This window comes from Heptranchias perlo, chromosome 2, assembly GCF_035084215.1.
Source record: "Heptranchias perlo isolate sHepPer1 chromosome 2, sHepPer1.hap1, whole genome shotgun sequence".
Taxonomy (NCBI): domain Eukaryota; kingdom Metazoa; phylum Chordata; class Chondrichthyes; order Hexanchiformes; family Hexanchidae; genus Heptranchias; species Heptranchias perlo.
The window spans coordinates 62,833,934-62,854,888 of NC_090326.1; the positions used below are offsets into that span (position 1 = coordinate 62,833,934).

At 42.5% G+C, this 20,955-nt stretch overlaps 1 protein-coding gene across 1 annotated transcript in view; it reads left to right on the forward strand.

The window, feature by feature from the left end:
* The window catches only part of LOC137333636 (A disintegrin and metalloproteinase with thrombospondin motifs 16), a 208,233-nt gene that overhangs the window by 102,376 nt on the left and 84,902 nt on the right, over window positions 1-20,955 (forward strand). The window contains exons 10-12 of the mRNA XM_067997884.1: window positions 579-732; window positions 9,223-9,318; window positions 19,298-19,446. Of these exons, the coding sequence (XP_067853985.1) occupies window positions 579-732; window positions 9,223-9,318; window positions 19,298-19,446 (399 nt within the window). The remainder of the gene's footprint in view (window positions 1-578; window positions 733-9,222; window positions 9,319-19,297; window positions 19,447-20,955) is intronic.

The window sequence follows — 20,955 nt, forward strand, 5'->3', positions numbered from 1 at the left end:
ACTCTTGCCCTTGCACGCACAAAATAAGATTGCTGGAGATTGCATTAAGGTGTAGGATACTTGTTAAACGAAGGTGCCCTGACATAGCTTTTCCAGGCTTTCCTTACAATTTTCTCTGGCTGCAGTATGTTACCGCATCTGCTGTACAAAAAAAATGTTGTATATAACATGGATGCCTTTAAAATGGAGGTAAAAACTTCTCCAAGTGGATTGCTTGTGAATGTAATATTTAGCTTAATTATTGGAGTAGATGAAAATTAAAGTATAGTTTTAATTTAGTCTAAGCCAATCTTTTACCATAAGATATTTAAAAGTTAGTATTATCACAAGATTTCTATTGTTGTGAATTTTATAATAATGAGCTAAAATATTTTGCACTGTTTAGAATTTTGGGGGGGTGGAGAAATTAAAACTGTAGCAATGATTATCAGTTTGAGCTCTATTAACGTTAATTCATTGCATGACGTTCTTGTGCCCAATCAGTTAGTCATGCAGGCTGCTCCAAAAACAAGTGTTTTTAGTTTTGTAAATACAGCAAGCACTGCAACGTTTAATCTTTTTAAACCACTTTTACGCAGCACTTCCCAGGCAACTTGTCTTGCTGATGAACCAAAGCCAGCAAAGGAGTACAAATACCCGGACAAGCTGCCAGGAGAACTCTATGATGCTGACACACAATGCAAGTGGCAGTTTGGGGAGAAGGCCAAACTCTGCAGGCTAGATTTTAAAAAGGCAAGAAAATGCACTTGAATTTTAATTGAATTGTTGACACTGAACAGAAGCTTACATTATTATTTTTTTTTGTTGATTATCCTCCAGAGGATAAACGATTAAGTATGAAATCCAGATTTAATTAGTATGGATTACCAGTACCATGAATGAAAAAAAATCAGCTTTCAAAGAAGCTTCACAAATCTAAAATGTTGTTACATTTCATTCAAAATTATGGTGATCCTCATTAGATCTTTTAATGTTTATGAATTAATGGTTTCCTAATTCGCAGAAACGTGTGATATGCAAAAGTACCTGTTGCCATCAATACCATAAAATCAGGTTTTCCTTGAGGCTATCTATCTATATGTATGTTATATTATGTATAGCTCACATTTCCTGCTTGTCACATTTCATGTTGTCACATTTCTACCATCACACTTTCACTGCAACACTTTTGTTGGTTGGCCCAAAATAAAACAACAGTAAAAAGAACAGAAGAGATAGCGAACATACAAATGAAATGCAAAGAGGTTCAAAAACTGCCAGTGAGATACCACTAAGGACTTATGAAAACAGCCAGTACCGAATGGCCAGCAGAATCCACAAGCAATCTTGAATGAGCTAGAGAACCTATTAATAAAAAAAAAGAAAAAGATGAATCAATTAAATCACTCAAAGTGCTGAAAAGGGTTTGACTTTGTTGAGCTGACTTCATTGGGTGAGCAATGCGGTCAGCCCACCTACTTTGCACTATTTTGGGTGCAAGTTGAAAGTCTCCCCCATAGTATTTAATACAATAATTAATAGATACACACACACATCTATATATATATATATATATATATATTTATGTGTGTGTACACACATGCACAGGTGGGTTGGGGGCGGGTGGATAGTGAAAATTGTCAGGACCACATCCCGACTCCAACCGGCCGACTTCCGGGTTTGATCCAGACGCGTCAAGGTACGCGCGCGCTTCTGAAACCCGGAAGTGCCACCGGCTCTCCAATATTTAAAGGGCCAATTGAGGTACTTAAAGTACTTAAAGATGTTAAATTTTTGTGGTTTGAACGACACAAGCCGTTTTAACTGCCTCTGGATGTGTCTCAGGTGGCCTCTGAAAGACGCCATGGAAACGGAGGCAGGCGAGTTGTAGCCGGCCCTTATTTGTACCTTTAAACCAGTGATTGACACATGTGAAGAAAAAGTAAGTTTTTGCATCAGGGCAATCAGTTCTCTCAGACAAACCTTTGGCTGGGAGTTCTTTGTGCTAGTCTGAGATTTCCTGGTTCACACTCAGAATTCTTGTGCTCACACATATTTACCTACATTTTGGACCCCCTCAAACTGACATCATCAGGATGGGGAGCGCATTGGATTTATTCTACAGTAAATCTGAGGAGGAGGCACATCACCATCCGCGGCAGGCACGGCGTGCAGTTCTGAGAGTTACAGCTTCACAAGACAGAGGTGCACCACAAGGACCTGCAGAAGAGCAGAGAGGGGACCAATGGAGGGGCCGAGGTCACAGGAGGCACTACCCATGTGAGAGGGTCTACAGACAGAGGCTGAGTTTCCTGGACCTCTCTGAGGAGCAGTGCATACCAAGGCACAGATTGAGTCACCAGGTGGTCGCAGACATCTGCAGGCTTCTTCATGCAGCACTGCTCTCGGCTGGGCTGGTGACACGTATTGCCGTCGGAGTTAAAGTCACCACTGCCTTCAATTTCTTCACCTCCGGATCCTTCCAGGGCGCTACGCTGACATCACCAGGATCTCTCAGTCGTCTGCCCATAACTATACGACTGGTCACAGAAGGCTTGTTTGCCAGGGCATCCGACTGTCAACTTCCCCATCGACGACATCAGCCAGACTGAGAAGGTAGTGGGTTTCCGCTCTCTGGCTGGCTTCCCACAGGTACAGGGCGCAATTAATTGCGCACACGTAGCAATCCGAGGACCTGCACATGAGCCTGGAATGTTCATCAACCGAAAGGGACATCACTCTATCAATGTGCAGCTGGTTTGCGACCACCGGAAGATGTTTCTACAGGTGTGTGCCAAATTCCCTGGCAGCTGCCGTGATTCCTTCGTTTTACGTGAATCCAACATCCCAGCCCTCTTCCACGCACAAAACAAACTTAACGGCTGGCTCCTTGGAGACAAGGGATACCCCCTGCAGACGTGGCTTATGACACCTCTGAGAAACCCCACTAGCGAGGCACAGCAGCGGTACAATGACAGTCACATCACCACCAGGTCTGTCATTGAACAAGCCACAGGAATACTGAAGATACACTTCAGGCGCCTGAATCGATCTGGGGGAGCCCTTCAGTACTCACCGGTGAGAGTGTGTAGAATAATAGTTGTGTGTTGCATCCTGCATAACATCGCTCAACAGAGAGGGTTACTGGTGGAGGAGCTCGAATGCGCTCATGAAGCATCCTCATCTGCCAGCAACATTGAAGAGGAGGAGGACGAGGAGGAGGACGATGGGCAACCCATCGACACACCTAGCTCCTGTGATGCCAGGGACTCACTCGTATCTGATAGATTCTCACAAGGAGATCTGCAAAGATAGTGAACTAGTCAGACCGCTTGGAATGACGACCACCACCTCCAACACCAGACCCCCGCCCCTCCCCCACCCTGTTTGCACAAAACAGTCCTACAACCACACATACGCCTTTTGTAAATGCGCCCAAAGGGTAACATTAAGTCTTGCCATCCATGATGAGGCACATGCAAGGCCGCTTTCACGAAAGGGACTCAAGAATGGTCAAGACGTGGCAGTGGTGGTGACAAGTATGATATTTATTGTGAAAGTATCAAAAATCAAAGAGAAATGAAAAACATAACATTGTGTCAGACACCCTTGTTCATGCCCTTGGTAATAACTAAACCTTTGCCTTCCTCTTCCTACCACTTCTACTCAGTGCATCCCTTGTGGCTTCAGCAGAGGAAGCGGTAGGTTGCTCAGGTTCCAGTCCTGAATACTGAGATGCTTTCGGCCTACGCCCCCTGGGTTTTGGAGCCCGTGTGGGCCCCGCCAAAGACTGTTCCACCTGCACCTGTGCAGGGGCAGATTCAGCCATCGGGAGAGGAGGAAGCATTGCGGGTACTGGTTGAGGAGGGGACAACGGGTGAGACATGGGAGCGATTTGAGTGGAGTCCCCACCTCCATGTCCCCTTTTGCCATCATCCCTCTTCAGGATCATGGTCACATCACTCCCATCACTCTGCTGGACAACAGCTTGGAGGACATCTGTGATGCCTTGTAAGGCCACTGCTAAAGTATCTGTCTGCCTGTTTAAGGCGGCACAATGTTATTCACCCTGAGTCCGCACAGCCGTTGTCAGGACCTGAATGGACTCAATTGTGAGCCGTGCTTGAAGCTCAAAGGAGGCTACCATTCTCTCCATTGCAGATATTCCTACACTTAACTGTGCCACCATTCCACTACTGCTGGAGGTTGTCTCCTCTAGCCTCTCCACTATTGTGGAGACTGTGCGTGGCATGTCTTCCAGTACCTCGCAAAGGTGGAGCTGTACCTCTGTCATTCTCTTTCTCAAGAATGGCCCTGGGGTTCAGCATCTGTGTCCATTGAGCAGAGCTTGGAGAGGAGTGCGCCCACTGACGCAGACTCTCCACAGCTGCCCCTGCCACCAGTGTCTGCTCATGCTCACTTGTGTGTGGTGAATCACCAGGTGACAACCCAACTAACTATCTAATAGGACCTACCGAGGTGTGAATATCTGCACTGGTGGATGGCTCGCTAAGATGTGATGGTGCGCCCTCAGAGGCCTGGAGCTCCTCTGGGGAATCGCCCTCATCCAGTTCGGCTGTTGCTTCAGCAATCCTTGAAGAGAACATACAGTAATACTAAGAATCATCGCAGAATTGATGTTGCGATGAGCATACTGAGGTGTGCAACAGGTCAATCATTGATAACATCAATCCATGTTGTGTGTGAGGGATGTTAAAGTTCTGTCACCAGACATTTGCGGGGTGCCAGTCTCGACATCTCTGACAGCCAGGCATTCTTGCATCCGGCTGAACACCAAAGCCTCCTCCTACGCCTCTGCCAGGGCCACTATTTCTGGTGGCTCCCTTCTAGTTCGGCTCCTCTCCCTTGCATTTTACGCTGTCTTCTACAAGTGGAGAAAGTACAGATGTGTGAGTGAGTGAAGGTGACGGGGTCACCCGATGGATGCATGACCCTGGGTCAGGCTGACAATGAAACAGATGTATCAGAGGGTGTCTATCAGACGCATTGCATCAGGATTGGGGTGAGTGGGAACGGTAGGTGCACAAATGGGGAGGTGAGGAATTGCACAGAAAGTGAAAGTAACTTGACATTGAGCTTTAAGTGAGTGTGAGGAGTGATTTGATGAAGTAGGAGTTGGGATAATGTGCACCACAGAATGTAGGTGAATCAGTAACTGTACTCATTTTTCCTGACCTGGTTAGGTCATTGAAGCACTTCCTACAATGCACCCAGGTCCTTGAGACCGTATTTCTGCTGCTCACCTCCTCTATCACCTCGAGCCAGGCCTTCTTGGTGGCAGAGGCAGGGCGCTTCTTTCTATCTGCCGGGTACAATGTTTCCCTCCTGCTCCACTGGCGAACAGCAACTCCAGTGAAGAGTCACTGAACCAGGGTACTGACCTCGTTCTCTGCTGCTCCATGTTTGTGGATTTCTCCATTCTCCCTCAAAACCCATGGCTGCAATGTTCCTTTAAATAATCCAGGTTCCAGCATATCATTCGGGTGCACAGTACACCTGCTGTGCAACTTGGAGACGCGAAACCCGGAAGTCACATCAAGGGCCTTCAGTTGAGTCGCGATCGCTCGAGATAAAGCATGAAAATTCTTTCCCGGTTTCCCACCCGTGTATTGACCCCCCACCCCCCCCCCCCCCGACCAGAAGCGATCCCGCCGGTATGTTAAAATTTACCCCATAAAGTCTAGCATCTGGTATGTCTGTCACATCATGCCTTTCAAGGGTGTAAAATGTCTCACATCAGATTGCTAAATGATTGGTTCAATGGAGGACTTATCTGTTACATTACCAGCCAGATATCTGATGGACTAAACATGAATGAATCAAAAGCACATTCCATCATCCCTAATGCTAGCAAAGCTTAACCCACCCCCCATAACTGTTCCAAAACTCCATAACCCCACATATTTATTAGCTATCTGTTGTATATTGCTTACCATCTTCTTGTGCATCCTGAACTTTAACAAAGGTAAGAGATAAAAGTCAGATATGTAGGTAAAGAAACATATAAAGGAAAATCAAGGAAAATTATTTATAGTTTTCATGCAGAAATGGACAGAGATGCCGAATTTGATCCCAAAAACACTGGTAAAAATAGCAGAATACCCTGTGATAGAAAATGTTATTCAGTTACTGTAAATCAATGGCTTTGATAACACATCATATGTTTCATGTCACAGCATCCCTATCTATTCTATATTAAAAATGATGAGAGACTGCAACATCCATTGGTATTCCACCTAGAGGTGGTAGTGTGAGGTCACATTATATGACTCATTAAGTACAGTAGGGCTCCAGTCATGTTACGTTACAGCCCTACCGTACCATTCCTGAATCCCCAAGTCAACATACTTCGAAGATTAATGTGACTCACGAACCAGTGGAAATAATCCCCATTCACTCTGTCAAAAACTATCAGAACTTAAAAGTCCTCGTTAAATCTCCTAGCCTTCTCTGTTCCATTCTGGTGTGCAGAATGTCAGACATAAAATCACGTCTATGTGAAGTGGGCATTCAGGTTTGCTAGGTAGTGGTAAGTATATGGAATATTATGGAAAGGATACAGCATGTTAAGGTAAATGTATTTCTGCCATTTAGTAGCTATTTTTCTTCATTGTGTTCGATTATTCTTGCTTGTACTTTGGTTCCCTTAAGCCTTTGTATCAATTAATGTAAATTAATTATTTGTTGCCCCATACCATTCTAATCCAGGTTCCTGTCCAGCAAGGCTCTGACATGGAATGGACGGTGCAAAATTAACCCTATAGTGTCAATAAGTTTCCTAATGGGAATCCCCCTATCTGACATGTTTGGAAGAAGAGGGCCAAAAAAGTGATACCAGGCTGTTTAGGCTGCATCAGTGATGCTCTGTGCCCATCTGCTCGTACCTGCACACTAGCATCTGCAGACAGAGATGCAGGTGATTAGCGAATGCCAGGGTCTATTCCAAATTAAGCTGGAACAGCAGACCTGATGGCACCACCAAGATCTGTGAATGCTTCACCAACTGTACTTTTGGCTACTTTCTCAGAAGCATCCCAATCAAGATATTTAATGTTTTCGGTGGCACTCCATGAAAGAAGGCATGCCACAGGTGATCAACAGCCATTGTACCCTAAATGGGTGCACTTGCCAAGGTGCCACCAACCAAAGCGGCAGGTCCTGGAACACCTACCTGGCAATGACTGTGGGAAGCTGTCTTCAGAAGATCTGGGTCAGCAGACATCCAGGTGCAGATCCATGCCATCTGCTGCAAGGACACCTGCGGTGACCATGCAGTATAGAGTTGGCACATCCAGTGACATTAACAGTCAGCTGTGGCCTGAAATTTGGCTCCAGCAATTCTCATCTATCAGAATTATGCCATAAAGTGGTTCAGGGGACCACCTGCTGCATCACTAGCTTAGCTACAGCAGCCATCAAACTGGTGGGGAGAGTTGGGGTTGGGCTGCTCTTCTCACTTTCCTGCAGACTCATGCCTGCTCATTGGATTTCATAGGAACAAGAGTAGGCCATTTAGCCCCTGGAGCCTGTTCTTCCATTCAATGAGATCATGGTTGATCTGTGACCTAACTCCATATACCTGCTTTAGCCCCATATCCCTTAATACCTCTGGTTAACAAAAATCTATCAATCTCAGATTTAAAATTAACAATTGAGCTAGCATCAACTGCCGTTTGCGGAAGAGAGTTCCAAACTTCTACCACCCTTTGCATGGTGAAGTGTTCCTAACTTCATTGCTGAAAGTCGTGGCTCTAATTTTTAGGCTATGTCCCCTAGTCCTAGACTCACTAACTAGCGGAAATAGTTTCTCTCTATCTACCCTATCAGTTCCCCTTAATATCTTGAAAACTTCGATCAAATCACTCCTTAATCTTCTAAATTCCAGGGAATACAACCCTAGTTTGTGTACTCTTTCCTCGTAATTTAACCTTTGGAGTCCAGATATCATTCTAGTAAATCTATGCTGCACTCCCCCCAAGGCCAATATATCATTCCTAAGGTCCGGTGCCCAGGACCGAACACAGTACTCCAGGTGTGGTCTAACCAGGGCTTTGTATAGCTGTTGCATAACTTCTACTCCCTTGTATTCTAGTCCTCTAGATATAAAGGCCAGCATTCCATTAGCCTTTTTGTTTATTTTCTGTACCCGTCCATGACATTTTAATGATCTATGTACATGGACCCCTAAGTCTCTTTGGACCTCCACTGTTTCGAGCTTTTCACCATTTAGAAAGTACTCTGATCTATCCATTTTAGGTCCAAAGTAGATGACCTCACAATTGCCTACATTGAAATCCATTTGCCACAGTTTTGCCCATTCAATTAATCTATCAATATCTCTCTGTAATTTTATGCTTCCATCTACAATGCTGCCTATCTTTGTGTCATCCGCAAACTTGGATATGTAGCTCTCTATCCTGTCATCTAAGTTGTTAATAAATACAGTGAATAGTTGAGGCCCCAAAACAGATCCCTGTGGGACACCAATAGTCACATCCTACCAATTTGAGTACCTGCCCATTACCCCTACTTCCTGTCTCCTGCCACTCAGCCAATTTCCTAACCAGGTCAATAATTTATTTTCATTGTCTCCTATTCCCTAACCTTCCCAACCTTGGCAAAGGCCAATAATGGGTCAAAATGCCTCCTCGGGCTTTGCGCAAGGTTTCAGAATTTGTATCCTATTATTGTGACTGCACTTTTAATTCCTTTAAATTTCACTTACCATTTTTCTTTCTCACCACAAGTGTGCTCCCAACATCCATCCTGCACCTGCAGCTATCCCAATGAGCAGACCGTGAAAATTTGTATGCAAACATTGTACTTCCATTTGAGTCTGTCTACAACCAAACAATAGCCATTTGGTCTAAGCTATGCAGTAGCAGAAAGTCTAGGCTGACATCTTTTAATATTGTCTCAGAAGTTAATTTGGAGATTGTATACATGGATTTTATAGACAATTGGATGCATTTCTTCAGAGAGAAGAGGTTGAGGGATATGGTGACAAGGCAGGATGGTGGGATTGATCCAGCAAAAAAGCATGGGCTTAATTGGGTCTAATGGTCTTTTCCTGTTCCTAAATATATTTATGCTCTTTGGCTATGTTGATACCAAAAATTATTTGTTACTCCTTGACAGCAAGTTTAAAGCAATAATTCATTAGCAGCGATTGTTCTCTACTCACACAAAACCTTGTCATTGAATTGAGTTTCTATCCCTTAGGACATTTGTAAAGCACTATGGTGTCATCGAGTTGGCCGAAGATGTGAAACAAAATTCATGCCAGCTGCTGAGGGCACTGTTTGTGGGCTTGACAGGGTAAGGTAACCCTTTGGTGTCTTCAGTTTATAGCTAATTTGTGAGATGTATCTTTTTCATGAATTGTTCATGAACTTATTACGTGGTTTACATGAAACCTGTTGGATCATTGTTTTTGTTTGCATTTTTGTAGGTATAAAATTAACTAAAATAGTTTTGTTTTTGGAAATCAGGAAGAATTTTTATACTCAGCAATATGAAAAACACTTGGCTATAGAATTCAACCTACCTTTCTGGATGAATTTAACATGGGGCAAGCAATACAAAGCTCTGTCACATGAGAAGGAAATATATTAACACCCATACAGGTTAATCAGAGTTAGTTTGAAACAAACTGCATTATTTTACAGTACAGATAAAATCAGTTCACATTTTCTCTGTTTCCTGCAGTTGTTTTAAATGGTCATGAGTTTTTATGTTTTAATGAATTTGAAGACTGAACCTTGCAGTAAACTGGTGCCATTGAATCTGATTTGTGGGATATTTATTCTAAAAACAAAACTAGTAGATTATGGATTTTTTTCTTTCACAGAACATTTCCTCAATGAGTTGAATATATAAAGAGAGTTTTATCTCAATGACAATAAATTGGTGTTGATGTGATCCGACATGTGCACAGCTCTCTACTGGGCAGAAAATAACAGTCCCAGCTAGATATTGTAAACTGGTAGGAGCACGTTTTGGAACCCATATTTCTATCATACTGAGATCAGTAGCTGTGGTATGAATATAGAATAAGAGTCAAACATACGTAAGGATAAATTTCATCATGCAAGGTTCCTGGCACAGAGCCTCAATGAACTGGGGTGGGGATTGGAGAATTCAGTCTGGAGATCAGCATGCCAGATTCTCTGATCTGCACCTCTATGGAATAGGGCTCTACACTTGCAGCAGGACCTTGCAAAATTTAGCATCTAGCGTCATGGGTGTAATTAAGGGGACGGGGGAAACCCTGCAGCACAAGCTAAAACTTATTTAAAGATAAGGATGAATTCACCTATGGCTTTTTTGTTTACACTCCTTATAGTTCTCTACAAAACTGTTGGGGGTAAAAGTCAACTTAGGTGGGGGCATAAAACAGGTGGTAGCAGATTGGCCACCCATTATACACCTCAATGTATAACAGGCGACCAACTGGCTGCTGCCTGTTTAGTGCCCCTGCTAAAGTTGAATTTTACCCCTGTTAATTATGTGTGTCTGCTTAACAATAAAAAGTGAGTTTTAAAAAGTCAAAAAATCTCTAACAACTGATGCTGTTAACTTGTTTAAAGCTAACTTCTGTTTATGACTGGATTTTTATCTATTTTATACATCCTTGAATTGTGCAATTACAGTCTGATATGAGGTTTTTATTAATGGACACAAATAAACTTCAAAGTTTATGTAATCAAGATATTAGCAATGTAGAGCCACCAGCTTCTACAGTACTGGACAGCTGCTCTGTTTGTCACAGAGGACGTATTTGGTTTTAAAAATATGAACCCTGACCCACAGCTTCCGGGCCTTTCGTGGAATTAGGTGGTAATTACATATTGATCCGGTAGTTGCTGGCGTCATCTTCCTGAATCAATGTCAGCATGCTGTAATTGTCTCTTTGTAGATAATTAAAGTGTCGTTCTTGTTCTAGTTTTTCAATATCATACCATTTGGCCCAAAGTTAGAAGAGGTGGATGAATCTGATAGGAGGTATCCTTAGCGGATATCACCGATGACTTATGAGTACAACCCAAATCTATTTAACTAGAGACTTTTTTAAGATGTATCAAAACTTTAATTAATCAATCTGGAAATAAATCTTTTTTTTTAAAGAACAGGAATTGTTAATGTATTTTAGTACATTTATCAAGGTTCTCCCGAGAGACTGTTTAAGAATGGGTGTCATGCTCAAAAATGGTAGGTTGCCAAAGCATCAAAGTGGGTGTTGCTGTATTTGCACTATTTATAAGAATTCTAGCAAAGAGCAACATGATTATAATTTTTAAGTGACAGGTTAATTGTATGCAAAAGCTGCAGTGATTTTTCTTGGCATGAAATAAAAGACAAATGAGCTAAATGGATGTATAATTAGTAAACCATCTATGCCAGGTTTAAATTTTAAGCACTTTGTAGAGCCAAGTACTTGTTGGCTGCTTATCAAAATATGACGTATGTCTGTAGTCCCAGATTTACTTGGAGGTATTTTACTCCTACAAATACTACAAGTACTTTTTATTTATGGTTATCGCCCCATTCAGTTTGATTTTCTGAAATCAGCTCTATAAAATATTCTGATATTCAATCAAATGAAAATTTTGTACCTACTTCTGCTTCTGTTCCATTCTATGTGTTTTTTAATGTCAATTTTAGTCACATGCGTGTGGGGCACTAACGGAGCAGTAAAGGTTGGTAAACCTGTCAGAAATCAATGCCACCAGATTCCTGCTGCTTTGGTGCCCCGCTAAATCTTCCAGTCAGGGGTGGGTGTATGAACATCCATCTGAAACAGATGGCCGCAGTATTTGTTCATGAAAAAGGGGGCTAGGAAGGTCATTGCACCATTTTCCAGCACAGCCATGCTGGACACTGAGTCCCCAGCAAGCCCAGTGAAACCCTGACTGGAAGATATACAGGGGGAGAAATTTGTTTGCCTCCTAAAACGGGCAGGCGGGGGCCCAGGGAACTATTCCTCCGCCTGAATGGATAAGCCTCGGGTCTCATTATCTTCGAATTGGCGAGGTGCGGACACCTTATAGGCGTCCCTAGGCAGCTCGCCGGAGAAGAGGCCTCGAAGATCGGGTTGCCGCGTCGCCAGCAGCGGCCCTCAGGCAAGTGTTTAAAGGAGACAGGTGGGGATTGGGGGCGACCGGGAGAGGGGGGTACTGGGAGGATGCGATCTGGAAGGCGGATGGTGGCGACAATCGGGGGGAGGGATCAACGTCGCGATCGAAGGTGGGGCAAGCACTCTTTCGGCTTCTTGAAGGCATGCTGGAGTGCTGACCTCTGGAATGGTGCTGTGAGGTGGCATAGAGGGCAACATTTTGCAGCACCACTTCAGCTTCAATAGTCACCAATGAGGAAGCCGGGTGCTGGCCTGCACTTGTCTGCAGATTAATGCCTAGGACTCCCTTTCCCTTCTTGTCCACCTGACACTTCTTAATCTCCTGCCCCTTCAGCCTTAGCAAAGGCTGCTGATAGGTTAAGTTGACTTTTAATGCCCTACAGAAGCTTTCTGAATTGTTGTCCCATTCTTTGTGACACTGCTCTTTAATCGTCCCCATCCCTTTAAATTGACTTGCTTGCAATCTTCTTCAATCAGTGGTGCCATCCCTACCTCCATCTGATTTTTGTGCCTGGAGTTGTGAGCAATGATACAAACAAGCTTAGACCAGAAAATTGAACACCATTTGGATTTGAGATTCAGGTGAAGCTCATCATATTAGAACTGACTTACACTTGAAGGTGAAAATCAGCTCCCACATCTGTTCATACTTGGCACTTCCCATAGAATTGAAAGTGATTAATATTATTCTAAAGCCTGTGTAGACAGCATGAACTTATGAATATCAGTTTCAAAATATGCACTTCTCTCTTCAGCCAGACAAAGTTTTCATATTATTCTAAACATTCAGTATAAATGCTGGCAAGCCTGAGGTATCCTCTGTGCAATTCTTCTTGATAGTTTTTCTTGTCTATATTTGTTTTAATCAAAAAGAAAACAAAACAATGTTGCATTATTCTGTACTATCATGTGATCTGATACATTGCATCAGATTGGAAATTTCACAACTCAGCTTTCAATAAAAGGCAGTGTGAACTGATGTTAACACAGATGATGTATGAGACTGTGGACCGTAGCATAAAGGATCTGTTAGAGAGTTCTGAAATTCTGATCCTGATGGTTTTTTTAAAACTTGTTTTCCTCTTGCTAAACATAAAAATAGTGAAGAAATGGTAATAGCAGTGATGATATCTTTTTGTGTTGTTGTCGTGTGTGTGGTAGGTGGGCCAGAGAAGAAATAAATGTTAGTTTTGGCTTCCATTTTTATTCCAGCCTGAAGTAGGCTTGTGGTTTCCCAGCCTTCCACTTGCATTTCCGAGATTACTCATTTTCTATTAGAGCTTCCAAGTGAGGGGAAACAGCTTTTTCTGGAAATCCGGCATCATGAAATGATAAACGATTTCTTTGAGAAACAAAACTTAATAAAAATAAAGTATAATATATTAAAACAACAACAAAACCTTTAACATAGTGTCCCAACATAAATATCCTTTCACGTAAACATCCCAAACACATCACAAGGGGGGGGGCAAACACCAGGCAGTAACTGGGTTTGGGTTAGGATTATGGGAGATTGCCGAAAGTGAGGTTGAAGAGTTAGGTTTTAAAGAGGCTTTAAAGATGGAGGAAAAATGAAGCAAGGTGGAGCAGTTTAAGAACAGAATTCTGCCATGTGGGGATGTAAAGCCTGAAAGCTTTGACCACCATTGGCGGAGCAGAGGAAGGAGGTCACGCACAGTAGGTCACATGTCAACAAAAGCAGAAGATGGGACATAGAGCAGGTGGACTTGGCCGAAGCAGAATAGAGTGAGGTTGTACACCGTCTGGTTGAGACTGGACAAGGAGTTGAGAAGGGAGATGGAATCAGAGGTTAAGAACATAAGAACATAAGAAATAGGAGCAGGAGTAGGCCAATCGGCCCCTCGAGCCTGCTCCGCCATTCAACAAGATCATGGCTGATCTGATCCTAACCTCAAATCTAAATTCATGTCCAATTTCCTGCCCGCTCCCCGTAACCCCTAATTCCCTTTACTTCGAGGAAACTGTCTATTTCTATTTTAAATTTATATAATGATGTAGCTTCCACAGCTTCCTGGGGCAGCAAATTCCACAGACCAACTACCCTCTGAGTGAAGAAGTTTCTCCTCATCTCAGTTTTGAAAGAGCAGCCCCTTATTCTAAGATTATGCCCCCTAGTTCTAGTTTCACCCATCCTTGGGAACATCCTTACCGCATCCACCCGATCAAGCCCCTTCACATCTTATATGTTTCAATAAGATCGCCTCTCATTCTTCTGAACTCCAATGAGTAGAGTCCCAATTTACTCAACCTCTCCTCATATGTCCGCCCCCTCATCCCCGGGATTAACCGAGTGAACCTTCTTTGTACTGCCTCGAGAGCAAGTATGTCTTTTCTTATGTATGGAGACCAAAACTGTATGCAGTATTCCAGGTGCGGTCTCACCAATACCTTATATAACTGCAGCAATACCTCCCTGTTTTTATATTCTATCCCCCTAGCAATAAAAGCCAACATTCCGTTGGCCTTCTTGATCACCTGCTGCACCTGCATACTAACTTTTTGATTTTCTTGCACTAAGACCCCCAGATCCCTTCGTACTGCAGTACTTTCCAGTTTCACGCCATTAAGATAATAAATTACTCTCTGATTTTTCCTGCCAAAGTGCATAACCTCATATTTTCCAATATTGTATTGCATCTGCCAAATCTCCGCCCACTCACCCAGCCTGTCTATATCCCCCTGTAGGTTTTTTATGTCCTCCTCACTCTCCACTTTCCCTCCCATCTTTGTATCATCTGCAAACTTTGATATGTTACACTTGGTCCCCTCCTCCAATCGAAGCAAGGTTTCTGGTAGGATCTGAACTGGATGGCTTCGGAGATGACCAAGATCTTGAGAGCCAGTACTGTGGTCATGAAAGTTAGTGTGGCGAGAGTGGATCACTCTTTGGGCGAGGTTGATTTCCAGCAGGACGAGTGGTGTGGTTAAGTGGCCTTAGAAGGGAATGTTTTTTTTCAAAAAGGAGGTTGCAGGGCGACAATGTGTATATTTTATTTGCCAAAAATAAAGAAATATATGAATTTAAAAATGACAGTCATTTCGGGTTACCAACTGGAAGAGAGATGGTGCCTGAAGGCCCCAAGAGCAAAGGCAAAGTCCCATATCTGGGACCGAGTAGGATGAATTTAAATTTTACAGGGAAGAGGAAAGGCAGAAGGCCAAAGATGGCAAGAGCCTGAAAATGAAGAGAAAATAGAAGAAAATTAAAGAGTGAAAAAAAAATTAAGCCAATAATTAGCTTAAGAACTTACCTAAAGCAAAAGCATGATGGTGGAGGCAGCTTCTGAAAATTTCCAGAAAGCTGGGGAACTGGAGATTGTGAAGCTCCATCTAGTGGTAGAAACATGAAGCTGCAGGTATGACTATGCGACAGGTGGTTTAATAATGGGAAAATCTTACCAAGGTGCCACCTCAAGACATGAGAAAATGATGATGTCCAACTAAGCTGTGCATGACATAGATAGCAAACTTAAGTATTATAGTATATAGGTGTGTGAACTCCTTGTGTGTATCCATGCTGCTGTCCTAACAAAACTGCGGCAGGAGCTTACAGTACCAGACAGTGCATTGTTTCACCTCATTATTCTGTATACTTGAAAGGCATTTCCCAAACTAACAGGAGACTTCTTTGAAAATTCCAATGTTACATTTGATAACTAACATTATGTTACATCCTCTCCTCCCTTTATACATATGAAGTGATTGTGACAAAATAGGGAGATTTCTATATTTGATATTGTATTGACTTTAGATAGATAAGTTTAATATGATTTAAAAGCGGCTTCAGCCAGTTGCATCTGTAACACATTCTTTCTGTGGCAATAATGATTGATTCATGCAACTGGCCAGACCAATCAATCTATTGTTTGTTTGTATTTGTTCAGAAATTAATAGAGTCTAAAAAAAGTTGTTTTGACAGGACAGATGATTTGAAATGTTAACATATGCAGATGAACAGACAAATTTAATCCCTCTGATTGCTAAACTTTTAATGGAAATATTTGGAGGGAGATGGAGTAATACACTGAAAATAACACCTCACCTCGCAGGATGTGGAATCTGTTGTACTACCAATTTGATTGTTGACTTCAAGAAAAAAATGTTGAGCATGAAAAAAATCCTCATGACATAAATCACTGCGGAGGTTCCTTCAGTTCAGAGATCCAAACCCTGGAGGTGCTAGAAATTCACACCCGCCAGAACTTCCAACTACGGCGGGGGCATAAACCGGGCGATGATCGGATTAGCCACCCGTTAAACACCCCACCCGATTTTCATGTTCCACATCCCCTCCAAAGTTGAAAGTTCTGCTCACCATCCACATACAACATCATATTGTGAATGTCTGTGAAAGGCCATTTCATTCAAAAGTCCTGTCACTTAGCAAACTACGCAAGAAATTTATCCTGAAGAAAGATAATTTAACTCTTGTGGTCTGATTCGATTTTATTGTTTTCAAGTATTTTGTTTGCAGTATCATGGTGTCTTGCTACGTCTATGTATTATTCAACATGTAAATAAATCTGACTATTAGATGTATCCTTTGCGCATTGGTTTGATGGTGTGATATATTCCATTTTTTGAAAGAGGGGGACATGGTGGGTATTCTATATGATCCCCAATGGCCAGTATAACAATTATGGTCTTATATTTAATTCTAAGCATGCTATTTCAGGCACACAGGCACAGCATGTGTAAAGATCCAGCTTTCAATCTGCACATGAGAACTGCCCTTTTGCTGTGAATACAATTATTGGGAGAAAGCTCAAAGTGTGACATTGACGGACGAATGATATCAAACAGATTTGTCATTGTCCTTTGAGACTGGGGACGCAACTAAATCTTAGTAATAAAATTGGAAGTATATAATCATTTTAAAATTATGGGTATTCGGATATTAATAAGGGGTCCACTATTCAGACTTTTGAAAGCTTGCCATAAGTGATATAGTTGTGGGTTTATTTTAAGGCCCTGTCACATTACAGTATTTTATTTCAGTATTATTGTTAAGGTATTTCATTTTAGGCTCATTCCATGACAGGGAGCTGGTAAAAATAGCCTACTCCGAGGTATCCGCCAACACTGACAGGGAAGCAAAAGCAGTCCAGTGATACTCTCTCTCCCTATTGCGCAACATGAGTCTGCTTCCCTCCCATCTACACCATCACGCTCGCATCAAAACTGCTTCAAACGTAATTGTTTTTCTTCACCAAATTTCTTCCGTTCACCATCTCTTCAGAAGGAATTACCTCCTTGTTTGGGTGTGGTTCCACAGATGTTCGTTGTTTTTGGTTGCGTCGCCTAAGTAGTGTTACTCGTGAGCACTGACAATGAAAATAGGCAATTCTACCTTGGGGGCATCACAGTTGAGCCTGATCCTGTTCTCATCTAATGTTTACACAAGTCCCGTTCAACCTACCCCAGTCCTAAAAAATTTAACACTTTGAGCCATCACCATCTCGCTGCCCATTTCTTCACTGATGAAACCAGCCAGCCTGGAGCTCCCCTGCTTTTAGCCTCTGGTCATCCCACTCCCAAAAAAAAACTAAAAAAAAATTATTCTTCAAAGCATCATGTTCTATTTATTATGCTATAATTTGTAAATAGAATGTAACACTTCAAATTAAGGCATTTAGGGTCAATGTGAGGGAAATAGAGGGTCAGCCAGAGGGAGAAAATAGGAGGTAAAGTAGGGAGGGCAGAAAGGAGGGCCATTAAGTGAATAAGGGATAGAGGAGTAAGCCAGAGGGAGGAGTGGGGAATCATCCAGAGAGCAGGAGATGGGGATATCAGCTAGAATTGGAGGAAAGAAGCATCATACGGACAGGGTAGACAACTTTAGGGACAACCTGGGGGTGAATGGAAGATAAAGGGCTGAAACAGAAAGAGAGCATAAGGAAATCAGACCGAGAGTGAGTGAGAGGCATTCAACCACAAGAGGGAGAGAGCAGGGTGAAAAAGAGAGACCATGGAGGGGGCAGCCATCCACAGGGTGGGATAGGGTTTAATCAGAGAGGGTCAAATATATGAGTCATGAAGGACAAAAGGTGTTCAGCCACAGAGTTGGAGAAGGTGCAATGATGCAAGAGATTGGGGAATTGTAGCATCTTGCAGACAGGAATAAGGGTAAAGCATGGATGGTGAAAAAGTGAGAGAAGATGATAGTGGATGAGATGGAGGGGATGAGGTGGATATCCCACTCAAACTTTGTTGATAACACCCTGATAGTTATACAACAGCATGGCCTAGAAATTGGATCGTGCCCAAATTGGGACATAATCCTGGTGCGCCACTCGCTACACGCAACTAATGAGGCCAATGACAGGACCACGGCAAATAGGTCTGCCGACCTGATTTCTTATTACCGGCTGTAGGCGCCAGTCACTGTCCCAGAGGCAGCTCGCTGGTCCCGCAAGCATACCAAGATCGGCCTGCTTAGATGCCAGTCAAGGTCCTTAAGAGTCCGGGGGAGGGGGAGATAATTGGGGTGGTGATTGGTGGGGGGAGGGGCTTCTGTTCCTCCTGGATCTACAATAAGGCAAGTAAAAAAAAAAAGTTCGAACTTACCCTTCACCAGCCTGTTTAAGGACTGCTGGTTTGGCTGCCAAGCACCTGAGCAAACTTACTACAGCATACACAGCACATGCTGCAGTCATGCGCAATTTCGAATTTTGCAAAGGTGACCTCGAGAGGGCGGTAGGCTCTCTATTTGCATCTGCAAAGGGCCTAACACCGGTTTAAGGCACGAGCCCAGGAAGCAGACAGAGGAACCCTAACCATTACAGCAGGCGGCACACTTCCAACCCACCATTTTGGACCCTTAAATGCCTGTTTTACATCTGTAAAATGGGCGCAGCACGAAACAATTTCTAGGCCCATATCCTTTGTCTCCCCATGAGGAAAATTGCAGGTGATCTGATAGTACATTAAATAATTATTAGGTAAGAGACTAATCCTGGAAATTACCTGCAACTAATTTTATTTGTGACCCTTAGGAACATTAGTCATAATAAATATTAACATTGTCCAATAGTTAAGTCATTAATTGACAAAACAGAGTTATCACTTAATATTCTAAGCATGCAATTATTTAGCCTGTTCTCAATTCTTCTACTTTCTTAATTCTTTTTTGTAATACAGTGGTGCCGTCGTGGGCAGTGTGTGAAACATGGGGATTCGGGACCCAAACCTATAAATGGTCGCTGGTCAAACTGGTCTATGTGGTCACCTTGTTCAAGGACCTGCGGAGGAGGAGTAATGAGCAGAGAACGCCAGTGCACAAACCCAAGGTAAAGCAGTACTCTACACTGTCATATTTGTTTTCACAGCTTCTAATCTTCTTCATGGCACCTTGAGAATTTAGTGGCCTGCAAATTCCATGGGGGTTCTCCCAATCTCTCGCCCTAAATTCGGCAGGAGATCGATGGAACCCCTGGAGAAACAACATAATGGCTGAAAATGGAGTTACGGCAGGAGGTTCGGAGAACCTGCACAGAACTTCAGGAAGGGTTCTCTGACGTCTTGGATGAAGCACGGCCCTCAAGTACAACATTGCAAGGCCAGTGAAAACTGACAAGTGAAACATTCGTAGCTTAAAACTGAATCTCGCTCCCAGTTACCCGGCAACCATTCACTGCTGAGAAATATTTTCAGGTTTTTGACGGTTTAATTAACTAAGTAATACAGCTCTTAGACTGCAGCAATGCTAGGAGATCAGCATGCATGTAAAGTATCTTGGCAATCAAATCAGAAGTATAGCTGCCCTAGTTTCTTCAAAAACTTCAATTAAAAAAGCTTTTCCAGGCATTTTAGGAAATTAAATGATTTTTAATGAGAATGGACTCGATCTCCGGGTGTGATCATTAATGCTCCAACCTAACTGAGGAAATCAGATGTCTAACATAAGGATGAAATTCGAAAAGCTTTTGATAACCTTCACCTGAACTCATGAGTTAAAATCTGTAATGTAATCTCAACCAGTCTGTAGAACGTCAAGTTAAATATTATTTTTAAGAAATGTTCAGTGGTTTTTGCTGTTCATCTAGAGCAATCTAAAGTCTCAGTGTAATGTCCAGTAATGTTCAAAAAAAGATTATTACAATCATTTATGCAAATATTACTGAAGGTTTATTATAAAATAATTGTCAGTAGATTGCAAAGCAATTCCATATGCTTTATGTATTATAGCATAATGATACTGATTAAAACCACCACATTTTAACTGAAGTATAGATGAAGTTGAATCCGCCTTTCTTAAATATTGTTTTTACAAACACATTCAGTGATCTAGTAACTCAAAAAGTTTAATACTTTACTTGTCTTGAAAGTTGAGAAATAGTCCTAAGGGTTTCAACTTGCCTTGATTAGGGAGTTAAGCCTGTTTATGGCCAGGCCTTAGAAGCGCATGCCTCCTAGTTTAAGTAAGCAAGTTTACGCAGGAACACACTCAGGACCAATCCGGGAAAGATGCACTGGTCAAGCAGCATTCCCAGCTGACTCATGTGGCATGGGAGAAGTTGATAAGATCCTCCAGGACTCATACAGTCTTTTCCAACTTTAGGCAGAATCCTGCTGAGCCAGTTGGGCTGAATGGTCTGTTTCTGTGCTGTAGTTTCGATGTAATTCAATGTAACTTTGTTATTCACTGCAAAATGAAAATCATCCAAGTGCAACCAGCCCATATGTATCTACCAAAGGGAGAGTTGAGGTGTTCTAAAGGGGGAGTTGAAACCAAAGTAAGGTTTGACCTATTTGGAACAGTGCAGAATAGCAAGAATAAATCCTCAGTTTGGATAAGA